The sequence below is a fragment of the Gymnogyps californianus genome, chromosome 18 (assembly GCF_018139145.2).
Source record: "Gymnogyps californianus isolate 813 chromosome 18, ASM1813914v2, whole genome shotgun sequence".
NCBI classification, from domain to species: domain Eukaryota; kingdom Metazoa; phylum Chordata; class Aves; order Accipitriformes; family Cathartidae; genus Gymnogyps; species Gymnogyps californianus.
The window spans coordinates 1,828,904-1,845,447 of record NC_059488.1 but is presented as its reverse complement, the minus strand read 5'-3'; the positions used below and the strand labels follow the sequence as shown (position 1 = coordinate 1,845,447).

The 16,544-nt window shown below is 50.2% G+C and overlaps 1 protein-coding gene across 6 annotated transcripts in view; it reads right to left on the bottom strand.

The window, feature by feature from the left end:
- NSMF (NMDA receptor synaptonuclear signaling and neuronal migration factor) overlaps positions 1–6,358 on the bottom strand; it is a 46,635-nt gene extending 40,277 nt beyond the window's left edge. For 3 of the 6 annotated variants that reach the window (XM_050908081.1, XM_050908078.1, XM_050908080.1), the window contains exon 1: positions 6,252–6,350. In XM_050908081.1, the coding sequence (XP_050764038.1) occupies positions 6,252–6,322 (71 nt within the window). In that variant the 5' untranslated portion in view covers positions 6,323–6,350. Of the gene's footprint in view, positions 1–6,251 lie in introns of all 6 variants that reach the window. The other 3 variants (XM_050908077.1, XM_050908079.1, XM_050908082.1) reach the window with 2 other exon arrangements.
- Positions 6,359–16,544: the final 10,186 nt, after the last annotated feature.

Here is a 16,544-nt window from a genome sequence, read left to right as displayed (position 1 = left end):
TTAAAATCTGAACCAATGCTTCACCCTTAGCTTGCAAACCACAGGCTCAAAAAAATCAGTACCAAGCACTTCCTAAGACCCAAACCGCAAATGGCTAACACGGAGCCAGAGAGAAGCACTGCCGCCCTCCATCCCACCTTGTTCCATGGTGAAAATAGTGCACTCAGAGTAAGAGCCAGAGTTTGAAGGTGCTGCAGTGTCCCTAACCTCACTCTCCTGTTTCCCCAAGCAGATCAGGTAGGAAGGTAGAATCCCAAGTGCCAGAGCTCTCAGAGAACAGGCAATCTCCTTGCAGGTCAGAAGCACACTTGAGGAGCACAGAGCTACTCAAAAACGTTGCTGCCCGGCCCAGGCTGAACCTGCAGTTCTGTCACTACTGCTCCACCTCCACTGCTCTCAGACACTGCAGGCCAACCTAAGAGCAAACAAATGTGGACGCCTGATCACAGTTATCTAGCGACAGCTAATAAGGCAATGATGCCTGCACAGTACAATGTGCGATGGGGGTTTTCCAGCCAATTACACTGCAAACTTCAGACTAATTTTTTTGCCTATTATCTCAGTGGTTCCCTTCTACACTCCTGCTTCCCAAGTGCCATCGGCTTCTCCTTGGCTGTGCCTCAGCTCATCTCCCACAGATGTCCACATGTGCCCTTTGCCAAGGGGACTCTGCTGGCCACGCTAGCTCCTTATGCCTAGTCTCCCCTTGCCAAGCCTTTTGTGTTCCTTCTCTGCCCTCACTGTGCTCAGTCACCCCAGTTTACCAGCATCTGCCCTGTCGTTAACGTGCCATTTACCCCCTCACCTTCGCTACCCACTGACTTGATCAAAATAAAGTCAGAGCAAAATTCAAACAGATGGTAGCTGCTCTATTCATCCCATTTTTTTCTATTTCTTTTATCAACACACTGTATTAATACAAGTCACACAATTGTACTTTTCTCTCAGCTCACTTTTGCCTCCACTATCACAGCCAATGTAGTTCAAGTCCCATCAAGCTGCCTGATGGCATTGGACAGAAAACCCTTCAACTGGGCTCAGAGCAGAGACACCTCAGGATAATTTAACTGGTAAGAGATAAAAAAGAAAACTTGTTCCACATAAATGGGATGAAGTACAAGGTGCCTTACAGATACACAGGCCGATGAGCTATAACCCTGAGTGTGTGACACTGCAAAAGCTGCATACAAATTAGCAGGTAGTACTGAGAGGTAATCAGCTGATGACATGACAAGTTTAGTCCTGACTCATCTAGAGAGAGGTTTTCATTTTAGTGGCAGATCAGACCTGCATGTTACACAGTCAGCACAGCTTGATTTAACAAAAGGACATCAACCAGGGACCATAGCCTTGGTAGGCTGCGCTACTGAGTCTAACCGTAAAAGCAAGACTGCCATTGCCTCAAAGAAAACACCACCATCTTCTCCGGCTTCTTCTCCATCAGAATGACTTCAAGAGTGCAGAGGGTGGGATGGTGTAGCACAACACAGGCAGCAAAGGCAGCTGCCCTTCTGAGGGCATTTTTCAGTACTCACTGTGCATTAGATATCAAAGCTGGACTCAGGTCTGGAAGAGAAACTGAAATTTTGCGAAGAAGCACAGACGGTCTAGACATACATTTGCTAGAAGGAGGAAAGCCGCCAAATAACAAAGATCTCAATTACAACGTGATGAGCATGGAATAGCCTTCATGTCTCTGAAATAATCACATCAACAGGATAAAAGGGGCCTTGATGCATACTAGCAGCTATGAGAAATTGATGCACACAAATTTATGCAATCCACCAAACTGACACTGAACTGAGTGAAGAAATGTGTATTGAAACACTCAGAGATACACGAAAGACCTGAGAACTGCATTTAGAGCACAGCAGCAAGCTAAGCAAAACCTGGACTATTCAGGAGTATTACATGGAAAAATAAAGAACACCCACCACCTTCGCATGTTCCTTCAGAAGTACTGCCCAGAGGAGTTGCAGCAGGAATCTGTTGTGACAGCATCTGACAGTGCTGCATCTCAGGAAAACAGGAGAGAAGAGACCTCCTGCATCATCAGGACCTACGTCCTCCTACAGCAGCAATCCTGCTCTTGTCACTAAGCAGAGAGGGGAACACCACCAGCATATCCATAGTTAACAGCTCAGTCCTTAAAGACTGTTGACACCTACGTTGTTTAAACCTAATAATAACAATACCCTGACAAAAATTACTTTTCTGAAATATCTATATAGGGAGATGGTAGCTGGAAAATTTTAAATTCTAAAATTCTAAATTCTCACTCTCAAGAAAGGGAAATTGGATGTCAGCAATGGATCTTAAAGTCTAAGACCCCACAGTCTTGTAGGAATTTATAGTCACAAAGCTTGGACAGGAGGAGAGAGGACAGAGCAGGAAGAAGTTAAAAGAACAAGGTAAACAAAGCATGAGAGAGTTCATACCACTCACAGGAAAATTCACAAGCAGAAAAAAGGAATCTAGGCTCCACGAAGAACCCCAATCGAAGCCAAAAATTGCTCACACAGTAAGAAACCTGGGATAAGGAACACATTCAAGTACCTCGGCATTTCGTCAGGGCAAGATTTATCCTTTCACAGCAATTAACACTTCGTGGCCTTGTTTAAACCCACTCTCTAGCCTTCTCTAGTCAGTAGAGAGGGAGCAAGACCAAATTCTTATCTCTCTGTGGGGTATCTTGGACTAGACGCCAAAGTCCTGAAATGGCGTAAGATGAACCACACTCTCAACTCAAATATTTCTTGTGCTAACTATAGCAAGGAGAGATAGTTCTGGAACACCCAGCAAAAGCCTCATGGCTTTTTGCTCGCACTATCACACGCTCCCAAAGAAAAGCTGTAGGCCAGAGTAATACAAAGCAAGAGCTGCAGGAAAAGACTTACTTTATTGCCACATTTGGGGTACCAGTATTGTTCTGTAGGCATCAAGGCAGAAAGGACAAAGAGAGCCCATTTCTAAAGGCTTTGGTTCATCTGTGCCCTTGAAAGCATGCTAAGGAAGCCAAGGACCATGTGTCAGACACCACGCAGGCCAGGACCCCAAAGAGAACCTGCACAAGCCCAAACCGCAGCAGCCTGGGAGCTGTCAGCGGAGGGGCAGCACTCAAGGACAACTGCGTCATCCCTGCCTTCAGCACTTGTGCCCAGGAGCTGCAAGGCAAAAAAGCATACATAGGAAGGAAACACAGTACGACAGTGAGATCTTGCATACAAGCACTTCAGATTTGATCAAAGCAACAGCACCAAGCCACAGTTGCTTCCCGGGTGCCGTACACAGAATCAGCGCACAGTTCGCTGCAACTCTCTCAGGAGAAGACAAGACTACAGAGACCAAAGTTGGCAGCATCATGCATGCTCTCAACAATGCTAGCACAGAGCAACTATGCCATTATTTTGTAAGAAGCTATTTAAAAGACTTAGCACACAACAAACTGCATGGAGCGTAATTAATTCTCCTGGGACAGGAGACTCCCCTGAGTTGCTCTGCAGAGATTTTAATTTAAGAATCTAGGGAGCTTGCACCTTCTGCTTAGATCACATTACTCACGATAGAAAACAAATGATGCTCCCTGCTCAGTAAGACAGTCAAATGCACACACGCACTCCAGCCACGCGCAATAAATATACATCAGTGGCCACTTGGACTTGCAGCGAATTTCAGGAGATGATTTTTCTCTCTAAAAGAAAAGTCAGGAGAAATAGGAACAGGGCAGAGCTCAGGAGGTGCAGAGAAACAATCCCAGGGCATCTCCTCCTGCAGCACGAGAACAGGATCCCACAGCTGCCTACATGAAACCGCAGGGGACCTCATCATTGCAGCAGTGCTACCCACACAGGTGATCCAAGTCTCTAACCCTCTTGGGAAGGACAGAATAGTCTATCTCTGTAGCCTTATCTACTGTCCTGCAGATTCCTCGCTGTAGATAAGGAAGATAAGGACACGGGGGATACATGGAGGAGGACCCAGGGCAGAGCAGAGGAGCTGTGTGTGATGTGCTCCAGGAAGCCCGGAGAAAACCTTTCAGCAGGTGGGTCATCACCGCTGTAGAAATTCTGAAGGTGGCAGAGACCTCACGAGGCAGGGACTGAGACGTGCCTGGAGTGGCAGGATGGAGGCACACCGGCAGCGTTTGTCCCCACCAGCACCTTCTCCACGCAAAGAGGCAATGCAAGGAGCTCCTCTGCAAGTTCTCTGCCTTCCCCAAAGGCTTTTTCGATTAGGCATTTCTAGCACAGGGCGTGAACAGGGAGACACATAAGAGCACCTGTCCTGTGCCATGGTCTACGTGACCAGACACTCCTCCAGGACTTCATGTTCCCCAGCCCAAGTCCACTCAGTTCACTTTTCTGGTCAAACCACCACAATTCACACCACCAAGAGACACCTCAGAGCTCCCACATAACAGTAGCAGCAGCTTATCAGTAGTTACAGCAGGTATGTAGCAAACCAGAACCTCATAGGCACCTCCTGGACTCTACACAGTTGACACTACTTCAGTAGCATCTGCCCATCCTGGTGTAGGCTAACAAAACACGTTAGTCGCTCCCAAACACCCACACTACCATTTGAAATCTTACCAATTACCGAATATGTTGTTTGTGTGACTGGCTGTCTAATCCTACTCCCAGAATCCCATTACAACAGCTATGGTGCATTTTGTGTCATTTCTGTATATCCACTTGGCCGACATCTGCCAAAAAGAATCCCACTTCCAGATTTCTGAACACCATTGAAAGCGCTCGTGTTTTTGTTACTGGTTATGAACAGGGTGCATCATAACATGGGGAAAAGTTCCAGGCTCTGCCCAGACAGCTTTCTCCAGAGGCACTCTAGACTTTGAAGGATGGATTTCTTTACAACATAAACAGACAGCAATATATAGAAATCTTTGGATGTCTTCACTTCAAGCCATAAGATTATCTTTCCTCCCGGTACAGTAGAGATGCCGTAATGCTGAGTTACAGTCACAGAGGTGACTGAGATCTCTCAGCAGCACGGATTGAGTCCTACACATGACTCCAGGTTATTCTAATGCAATTTCGTCTAACACAAAGGAGATGTTATATAATGCAACTGAAAAGTTTATTTCTTCCCATTTTTTTCAGCAGCAAAGAGCTAGTCTAGATGTAGCAGAGACACTGACAGACCTACCCCTTTACACAACTGTGCTGTAGGAGCAGCTAAAAAGCTGCGCCAATGCCCCCAAATAGTCACCGGATGATTGCCGTGACACTTGCACTGCAGCGTGGGAGAAGGGTCGTTTCCATCTCTCTGGGCAAAGGGCACTGTAGCAAAGCTCATCTGCGATAGCTTTTTAAACCTAAGTACAATCAAGCAGCAAATACCTTTTCTAGGATCTCCCATGTTTGATACTAAAAAGCCTGGGACCAGACAGTAAGTGAAATGCTACACTGTAGGACAAGCAATATAAAAACATAACAGGCACAATATAGAACCCAAATCTTTTAACTGGTCAATGTAGTGGCTTGGGACACTGCCGGAGAGGGCAGATGCGGTGGGTCCAGATTCTCACGCAGTAGGTTTTCCATTCAAAGGAGCGAGACCCCTTGAAGAAAGCTGCTGACTTTGCCCTCGGACATGCAGATGGCATTTCAGCTGATGAGAAGCCACCAAGCAAACTGACCGCGCTTCCAGTTCCTGAAGATTAGAAAGATCCAGCCCTGACAAATCCACTTCTGACCTGCTCCTTGCCAACCTAGCAAATAAAACCTGCGGATGATATTAGCCAGGCCGGCAGCAAGAAGCAGGGACACCTTTGGAGACGAATCACCTCTCCCAAGGCTGAGGGTCCACCGTGTGCGGGGGGAGCACGGTCGCCCACAGCCACTAGCTGGCTGCAAGCGGGCGGCTGCTTTCGGGGGGCACCGCAGCAGCCAGCGAAGGAGGACTCACCGGCGGTGTCCTGTGGGTGCATGCCGGGGTCTCTCCAAGCTCTCCGACCCCAGGCTGCCACTCCCGAGCCCCGGGGGGAGAGCACCCTGCCCCGATGGCCCTGCACAGCCGCCACTCCGGCCGTGGGCGACAAGACCGGGGGTCGTGCCCGCAGCCGGCCACCTTGCCTCATCCTGAGGGGGCTCGGGGCCTTCCCCCCAGCCCGGCGCCCCGCGGGCTGAGCCCCCGACAGGACCGGGGGCGGGCAGGGTGCCCGGCACCGCGGGGCTCCCTGAGGCGCCGCCGGCGGGGCCGGCCCGCCCGCCCGCGCCCCCGGCACCCACCTCACTTTGGCCGCCACCGACGACATGGCCTCGTTCCTCAGCGTCTTCCTTTTGGACACGGCTGTGCCCATATTCGCGCGGGGGGGAGCCGCCGGGGGAGCGCTCATCGCACGACCCCGCAGCTGCCCATGCCGCGGCGGGGCCGGGTGCCGGGGCGCGCCGCCGCCCCTCGCTGCCGCGCTCCCTCAGCGCCCCGCCATGCCGCGGCGCCCCCCGCCCCGCCCCGCCGCGCTGCCCCCGGCGAGTGCGGCGCTCCGCCGCGGCCGCTGCCTCCTCATTGACTGCGGCAGGAGGGAGGGCCCGGGCGCGGCCCGCCGCCCAGGAAGCGCCGCTATATTTGGCCGGCGGCTCCCTCCTCCGCCCCCGCCTCCTCCCGGCTGACATCATGGCGGGCCGGCCGGGAGCGGGGCGCCGGCCCCGCCTGAGGGGCCGCGGCGGGCGGTTGCCTGGGGCCGGCGACCCCGGGGAAGGGCAGTTGTCCCCCGCCCCCGCGGCGCAGCCGTCGGGCAAGTCCCGCGTTCGCCGCGGTCCTGCCCTCCTCGGGTTGTGCCCACACCTGAGGTGAACGTCCAGCCTTCTGCCGGCAGGCGCGGCCGGTGGCGAGGGGAGGCCCGGGGGGATGCTCCCTCCAGGCTCCCGTCAGGAAACGGACCTGCAACCTGCAAAAAAAGCAGTCATTTTGACATAAAACTATAGCCTGCCTTTCACGGAACCTGTGAAAGGTTTTATGCACGGTTTATTTTCCACAGCTGGGTGCTCTGTTGACAGCAGGGTGGTGGGTGGGTGCACTGGGGTCCCACTGCTCGTGGGGTGGACACGGTCACGAAGGTTGGGCCATCAGGTTTTGAACACGACGTCTCTGAAGGACTGACACAAATGCCCCTTCTCCTCCACTGGCTTTGTCTCCTCAGCCCGTCACTGCTCACCACCATTGTCCCAGAGCGGGCCCCAGGGCAGCATGGCAGTTCCCAGAGGCGACTGGAGGCAGCAGAGCCATGAGGCAGACACCTCCTCATCCCGTGTCACCTGCCAGAGCAAACACCTTCCTCAAGGTCATCAAATGCTTGAAAACAAACCCAGCGCCAGGAGCTGATCGGCCCCTCAGTCAGCCAAACCTCAGAGGATTTTCAATTCATAGAATCACAGAATGGTTGGGGTTGGAAGGGACCTTAAACACCATCTAGTTCCAACCCCCTGCCATGGGCAGGGACACCTTCCACTAGACCAGGTTGCTCAAAGCCCCATCCAGCCTGGCCTTCAACACTTCCAGGGATGGGGCATCCACAGCCTCTCTGGGCAACCTGTGCCAGTGCCTCACCACCCTCACAGTGAAGAATTTCCTCCTTATATCCAATCTAAACCTACCCTCTTTCAGTTTAAAGCCATTACCCTTGTCCTATCACTACATGCCCTTGTAACAAGTCCCTCTCCAGCTTTCTTGCAGGCCCCTTTAGGTACTGGAAGGCTGCTAGAAGGTCTCCCCGGAGCCTTCTCTTCTCCAGGCTGAACAACCCCAGCTCTCTCAGCCTGTCTTCACAGGAGAGGTGCTCCAGCCCTCTGATCATCTTTGTGGCCTCCTCTGGACTTGCTCCAACAGGTCCATGTCCTTCTGATGTTGGGGGTCCCAGAGCTGAAGGCAGGACTCCGGGGGGGGTCTCACCAGAGCGGAGCAGAGGGGCAGAATCCCCTCCCTCGACCTGCTGGCCACGCTTCTTTTGATGCAGCCCAGGATACGGTTGGCTTTCTGGGCTGCAAGCGCACATTGCCGGGTCATGCTGAGCTTCTCGTCAACCAACACCCCCAAGTTCTTCTCCTCAGGGCTGCTCTCAATCCATTCTCCCCTCAGCCTGTATTTGTGCCTGGGATTGCCCCGACCCATGTGCAGGACCTTGCACTTGGCCTTGTTGAACTTCATGAGGTTCACACAGGCCCACCTCTGAAACCTGTCAAGGTTATCCCAACTTCTTCAGCCTTTCTTCACAGCAGAGGGGTTCTAGCCCTCAGATCAGTTTCATGGATGTAGGTTTTGATTCCCTAGGAGGGTTTGGAAAAGTGCTTTTCCTTGAGAAAGTATTTTATAAATCTGCTTTCAGGGCACCTGAGTGAGTGGGGCAACAAGTTTTTAAATATTATTCACAACATGTACAGAAAAAGTACTTGGGCGGTGCCCCTGGCTCTGTAAGCGAGTGCACGAATCCCAGGAATTCCGAGCCAACTCATTCAACAATATTTGACAGAGGGGCAGAATTTTTATAGATAATTAAACTTCCTACAAGCTTTGTGCAAAGAGGCAGCCGAAGGAGGGAGTGACAGACAAACAGACACACCTTGTTTTGTCTTTACCTTGGGAAAAGCTGCAGCATAAGTTTCACTGTCCTTCAGAGACCCTGCATGGAAGAGACCGAAAGTTTGGGAAAAGCTTCAGTCCTCTCTCTCCAGAGACTCCAAAGTCAAATCTGCAAGAAAACATATGAGGTTTTGAATAAATTAAGTCTAACTATTTGGTCTATTAATCTACAAATTGAAAAATAAAGTAATTCATGTAGAGAGCGGAAAAAAAGATGAATAAGGTACCCAACTACCCTGGTGCATGTGGACACAAGGAGCGGGATGTAAACACCTCATTCGCTGGAATTTTATCATATGCTGGGGAATTCACTGGGGAATTTCCAGCTGTGAGCGGAAAAAGTGCCATGTGTGCAAAATAAAGACGTCACCCTGCTTTTTAGCTTAGACCAGCTGACCGAAGGAGAGGTGCTAAGTGACATCGGCTGCTCCACCACTGCCACCGAGTGAGCTGCCTCTGTGTCCCGCTCGCTCCGCAGAGCTGCTCTTGCGGATGAGAGACGCTCCTCTTCCCGTGGGGTTTTGTATCTCAAGCAGGATGAACACAGCTCTGCTGTTACACAGCGCTGAACTGAGTGATAAGACTTCTTTAAACATTATGGTCTCGATCCCATGTGCTAATATTGGTGAAGAGATTTTTCGGGCAGGTACGCCTCACTCCTGTGTGTTGGAAGCAAGTGTGGCAGAGCCGATGCATGCTCATCTAATTCGGTGCCTAGCCTTGCTTCATGCCACTAGAAACACAGAGACACAGAGATCTGAAGGTGCACAAACAAGTCAAAACAAGGGAGAAAAGAGAAATACATGGGAATACTTTAAAAATAAGGTCAGCCCAAGCCTTTTGACTGTGCTTCCTCCCTTTTTTTCCTGTGTAATTAGAGGGGAAAAATGCTCTTTATTTCTATGTTTAAACATTTTGTCAGTTGTGGCAAATGCTATTCTTTAAAAATGCAAACAAAAAAACCCCAAAACTAACAGACAGGTCTACTCTATCCCCGACATAATCCCCACCTGGAAGCACCCCGAAGTTGCTCACAGTGACATTTTTCAGGTACAAAACAGAACCCAGTGCCAGTGCGTTGGATTTCTTCCCACAGAAGATGACTCCCATTAAACTTCTACTCATGACTGTCCCCCCGCCCCCGCCCCGGTTTTTGTTGCACAGTCATGTCACCAAAGAGTTTCTACAACAGAAAATGAGAGAAAATTCATCTGTTTTTAGGGAGCACCTTAAAAAAACTGTAGAGAACTTGAGCCATGCAAGCAGTTACAGGCTCAGTGAAGCAGTGTCCAGTACTGTCAATTGCCAAAATTAAAAAGCAGGGATGCCTCCACCTTCATCCTGTTTTCAGACCACTCTCTGCCACATTTGTGCCTCTTGGAGCTCTCAAACTCTCCCTTTGTCCATTCCCCAGCAAGGGCTCGCTCTTTGAGGCTGAGGAGGGTCCAGCCCAGTGTAGGGCTCACTTCAAAGGCACATTGGTTGCTCAGGGCTTAGCCAGATGGGTTTTGCAGATCTCCAAGGATGAAGGTGCCACCACCGCTCCGGTCCATGTCCCAGGGCTGCACCACGCTCACAGGGAAAGATTTTTTCCATATATCTAATGGGAATTTCCCTTGTTGCAACAGGTGTCCACTGCCTGTTGGTCTGTCTGCCCTCGAGAAGCGCCCGGCTCCATCGCTCCATAGCACCCCACGAGCACTGGCCCATCTCCCTGCAGTTTCCCTTCTTGCTCTCTGCTCCTTCCCTACCTTCATTTAGGGTTTTCTTCCTGCCTTTAGGTTTCTCCCAGGTATTTGGGGGTCTGGGTTACCCCAGTGTGGCACAGAAGAGGAGGCAGCAGGCCTCTGGCTCGTTGCAGCTGGAGAGACGCCTTTGCTTCGTGCTAGGAAAAAAGTCAGGCGAGCCAAGCAGACTGTTCCCCATTGCTTCTCCATGGCAACAGGCCTTCCAGACGCACGCACATAGGCAAACAGGCCGAGGAGGCAGGGAGCACCACGGTCCCTCCGCCCGAGCCCCAAACCTCCACTCATGGGGCTCTCTCTGCTGAGCTCACGTCGTCGTAGGGGAGCACACCCCAAAACAGCTTCCAAAATAATCATAGCCGGTCAGAGAAATGCTTCCCTCCTTCCACCGGTGAAGGTGCAATATCCTGAAGCCCAAGCCAGGCAAAATTCATCCTGGCCAGTGATGATTTTTGTCCATATAAATGTATCACACTTGAAAAATCTGATATCTATCTCAGCATCCTGTCAAACCAAACAGCACATCTCCGTCCAGTGGGAAACCCAGAGCCCTAAACCTGGTTAGGTCTAGGCTGAAATGAGATGGCCTGATGATTCTCAGACTTTAAGGATCTAGTCTTTTTATGTTTAGAAAAGGCATTTTTGTCTAAACAAGAAAAAAAGTGTGTATCCTGACAATTTAAATGCAAAAAGGAGAAAGAAGGCAAGCCAAAACCAGTCACAGGAACAACCTGCAAAAGGCAAAGGCAAACAATAATAAATACTTCTTCAAACACATCAAGTACAGGAAGCCTGTTGGAGAGTCTGGAGAGCCAGAAGTTGGCCACAGTGCAAGAGGAACATTCGTAGGAGATAAGGTCAGAACAGAAAAACATTGAATGTTTTGCATCTGTAGTCAGTGAGGAAAAGCTCAGAGAAGTTCCTGTGCCAAAAGTCACCTTTATATGGATGTGGCATTGGATTTGGCTCATATTCAAGTGTCAGCAGAAAAAGTTGAGGAATAAATAGTCAAACCAAAGAGTGCAAATTCACCAGGCTGAGATGGTTCACCTAAGTGCTCAGGAACTCAGAGATGAAACAGTTTAATTACTTAATTGTAGCGTGTAATCACTGTAAGATAGCCTCGGTGTCCGAGAGCTTCAAGGTGACAGATGGGAAGGGTTTGGGGTTATTACAGACCATGAAGTCTGAGGTTCCTCCTGGGCAAACTGATAGAAATTGTAACAAAGAATACGATTAGTGCGTAGTTGGATACATCTGAAATACTGGGAAGAAAAAGAAGGTGGTTTTCCTTGAATAAAGGAATGCTTCATAAATCTATTACAGTTCTTTAGAGGAGTCGATAAGCATGTGGTATAGTCTGCCTGGATTCCCAAAAGGTCTGTCGCGGCAGTTTCTTACAGAAATGCAGCTACCATGGGATTAACAGAAAAGGCTTGAAATAGATAAATAACTGGTTAAAGGATTCTCAAAGAGGAGCTATCAATAGGCAGGCTCCTGAATGGAGGGAGGACTTGAATGGAGCCCCACAGGGACCTGTGTTGGGGTCTGCTCACTTCAGCATATTCAGAAATAAACTTGAAAAGGAATTGAAGAAAGGGGGGACAAAGCTTGCTGATAATGCTAAGGTATTCAGGGTCATAAATACATGAGACGCTGTAAAGAATTATACAAGGACTTCATGATAGTGAATAACTAGGTAATAAAATGGCTCAGGACATCCAGAGCAGATAATTACAAAGATAGGCACACAGGAGAAAAACAATCCCAACTTCAGTGGCACAGTACTGGGCTCTGCACTGATCCTTATCCTCAGAAATGGCCTCTTTTTCTCCCAGGTTCATCTGAATATCATCCCCACCCAAGCTGCGCCTGTGCCTCACACACGGGTCGCTGGCTTTGGAGGGAGGACAAACCCGGCAGGTAAAGGGAAGGGACTCAGCAGTACGGTAAGCATAAAAACAGGACAAAGCAGGATGTTTAACGGGCCATGTGAGATGACTGTAGTTTCTTTGGTCCAAATTGAGACCAGGATTGTTTGTGGTCCCTGCAGATAACACAGTTATTTAGTTACTGGGAAGGGCAGAATAACAGGGTTAGCAGTGCCGAGGGAGGTGTGGGACCCCCCTCCCCAGGGACATTTCCCAGGGCTGTACATCACCGCAGTGCGAGCTGAGGTGCGGGTGCCTCCCAGGCACATGATGTGCTGAGACCCCAGAAGGGGTACGGAGAGGACTGGCTCAGGCAGGGATGTTTTTAGCCCCCTGCCCTCTGCTCCCATTGCTGCGCACAAAACAGCTGGCCCCAGTGTGGTGGTAATGGAGGGGTGAAGCACCAGAAGAAAAAGAGAAGACAAAACTGATGTGCCCACTGTCTGTAAACACGGCGTCCCAATTCAGCTCTTCTGACAAGCCACAACAGCCCTGAGAGATGGCGATAAACCCAAGACGGTGGGGGAGCTGGAGGAGCTGTCGGGGTTTATCTGCATAGCACTGTTTGGAAAGAGTCTGAGGACAACAGTTACGGCCAACTGCACTGGGAAGCTCAAGGTCTCCCAGGTACCAGGAGGTCACTCAAATACCATCTAGCCACCTTCCCACTTGGCCGATTTAGTCACTTCAAGATGTTGCTGTTGAATTCATCGATTAGAAACTTCACTCTAATGAGGCACTGCAAGAAAATAACTTTCCCAACACTGGCATAATTAAAATTAGGCAATACATCACAGAAGCAATATCAATAGCTAACAAGTTGGAGTTAGCCAAGAATTATGGTTTTGCTTTGAGCGGATTCATTTGGACAGAGCTGCTCTTAAATGGCCAAGCATTTGACATCAGAAAATGAGAGCTTGTTCAACTGCAGTCCCAAAGATAGTCCTGATCACTGGATGAACAGTTCTTCTGAACCAGCTGGGATATGGAGTACTCAGACCCAATGTCAGGCCAGCTCACTCCCAGCTATTTTTAGTAAAAGACCTAATCAGTGACTATCAGGGCTGGATACAGCCTCTCAGCCTTGCTTTCTGCTACGTGACATGTCCCAGCCCCGACGTGCTAATGAGTGCAACGTTGGCGGGAGGGAAATTCAGACCCCTTAGACCCTGATCATGGGGTTACCTGTGCTCAAAGATTAAACCCTCTCCTCCACCCTCCTAAGTCACTGCACTTTCCCAAATCTTCTAATTTTGCCAGCATTATGAAGAAGCCAAATATTATTTTATATTATCTGTCTGCTCCTGCGCAAGGCAGCAAGGTCCCTGGCAGGGCAAGCCAGAAGCAGCCCTGGTCCAGACTGGAGATTTGGAAGGGAGGATCTGTGCTTAGCTGGGGGTGGAGGACGTGGAAAAGCAGAGCCTGTCTATCCCAAATTTGGAAAAAAACAACGTTGGAAAAGGCCTTGGAGCTTTACTTCCCATGCATAGCCATAGTTTGGGGGGGATTGGAGGGCTGGTGCACTCTCCTGGGATGAGTGCAGCAGCCCGTTAACAGCACGTACCGCCAACGCTCAGGGCAAAGCCCAGCACTTGCACTGGCTGAGCGTGGCTCGGAGGGCGCAGTGCGCTGCCGCTCCCTGGGCTGGGCTTCTCGCACGAGGGGGTTTCCCGGGCACAGAGAGCCGGGCTGCGTTTCCCTCGAACCTCAGCCGCAGAGCCGCTTCGTCAGCCCCTGCTGAGCTTCCAAGCTGGATCAGACAATGACTCAGAGCAGGAGCTCCTCCAAGTTGGGTTCAGTGGCAGCAGCCTGGCTTCCCACTTGGAGACTCCCACAGTAGCACTGAGTTGGCCTGGGTCTGTCCGGCTCTGCAAGCGCAACCTGAACAGACTTTGCTGTGGCTGCCGTTCAGAGAGATGGGAAGGTGATGAGGCTGCAGGATTTATTTTGCCACCTTCTTGCCGAGAGCAGTGCAGGAGCCTTAGGAGCTTTCTCTAAGCAGACCTTAGAGATGGGGAGGATGGGCTTCAGCTTCACACCATCACACAACTGCCCCTCTGGCTGGGCAATGTCTTTCCCTGCTCCCACTGCACTGCAGCACCAGCACTGGCCCAGCCCGTCCCTAGTGGGAGGCATCACACTACTTAAAGAAAATTATGTTGCTGGCCTTTTCATTATGTTGCCCAGCAAATGTTCCCATGAAATATAGGCCTAATTATCTACCCACATTCAGATTACTCTAAGATGCAATTTCCTTCTACTCTGTGGAGTTTGCTTTCCTTCTGTGGATCTCATGATTGAAATACACTCAATTAGCTATTACTCTGCTGGCTGAAATCTTGAGCTGCCTTCCTGACAAGGCTGCTCCGTCCAGGTCTCGCTGGCATTACAACAGCCAGGTGACAGAAGCTCACATGCAAGCCACAAAGATGTCTCACCACTCAGCCATGCCTGTTATTAGATTTGTATTGCAAATGGGAAGCCTAGTCAGGACTGAGGGCTTGAAACGTGAAGCATTGCACAAACCTGCCTTAAAACGTGGCCCCAGAAGGCTAAAATAATTTTCTAAATGCAAGCCATGCCTTGTGCAAGGTAGATTGGAGCCAGGCAGACTCAGTCCCGTGCGTACCCTTGTTAATATGCATGCACACCAATTCATAAAGTAATAACAGTAATAATAATGATAATAATGATAATATAGTTCAGGCACTTCAGGGAGGACAAGAGCATGTCCGACCCCGTGAACCATATAAACCCTTCCGTCCTTTCTCAACTCCTTCTGTCCTTTCCTAAACTCCATCTTGAACACAGCCAGAGCGTTTCCCATCGCTCCCTCCCACCCCCTGCATTCCCGGCCTTGCAGTCCTGCTCTCCATCTCATGCCAGCAGAAAGCCTTTGCTCCTTGCTACCAAGTCAGTTTTCTGGCCATTTACTGAGCCCAAGAGCGCCTGAGTACCAATGTTGGGCAACTGCACAAAGCCTGTCATGTTCAAAACCAATACAGGCAAGCGGAGCTGCCAAAGAGCCCACAGAAAGGAAACAGCGCCAGCATGGGAGATTGCTGTGGTCTGTGTCCGTCCCTTGGGTGGGATCATTTCAAAAGCGTGCTCCTAAATCCCTGTGAGGGAACTCACTCTGCCCGGGAGAGGAAGACTCTGGATGAGACACCACGTTTCTGAGTCAGGAGAGCTGACAGGAGAGCGGGCATTTCAAGAGCAGCATAATATTATATACCTCTTTTTTTCTTAAAATGATACAGCAGGTGGAGAGAAACAAAAGAAACGAGCATTGGCTATAGCAGGAGGGAGGATTGGAGCAGGGTGGTAACATCATTTCATTCCTATTGGCTAAATTAGTGGCATCAAATTGACATAAGCCAGTTCCTCAGAATAAACTACAATAAATAAAACCAACTGATATAACAAAGGAAACAACAACGTGGATATTTCATACAGGGATAAGATTCCTTAACTTCTCTGCAGAAATGTGAAAGCTTTCTGCTTTCACACCTCCTGGTGCGAAGGCTCCCTGGAGGTCTCCTGTCCTGCTGCCTGCTCAAAGCAGGGCTGTCGCCTACACTAGAGCAACTTTGCTTGGCCAAGTTGCGACACTCTCGCTGGACGGTGATCCCCCTCCCCAGCGTGACGTGTTCCCATGCTGCGCCACCCTCCTGGTGAAGGGAAACTGATTCTGCACCTACCAGAGACAGGTTTTACTCCCAGGGTCCCCAGCACCGGCAGGGACCGTTCAGCAGCTGTGGAGGTGCAGGACCTTGCCCTTACAATGGAGGTTCCTCAAGGCTGGGATTCCCGAAACAGCTCCAGGAACAGATCTGATGGTAATTGATTGCTCAATGATTCAGTGATTACTCAGTTTTTCCTCCATCCACCTCTCAGTATTTCATTGTTTGGCAAAACAACAGTCTGACTTTGTCCTGACATTGGTACCATGCAGCAGAAGAAAAGCTGAAGTTTGAAGAGGATGTGTTATGTTTAAGATGGAAGAAAAAATGTTGCTACTAAAGGAGAGTTTGTGTGAACGTGTCCCTATAAACATCTCATTCCTGAAGCTCCACTCCAGCCCTACCCCGCACCATGTCCAACCCTTGCTGTATCTAAGGGTGCTGGGCACAGAAATGAAACCATTTCCAGCTGTCCCGCACATTTACCATCACTGTTGGCAAAAGGGCTCAGGCAGAGCTGGAAAAGCAGCACCCACGCTCCACGCAGCCCAGGGCACGGCAGGGCCAGCTCCCTCCGACACGGTGCT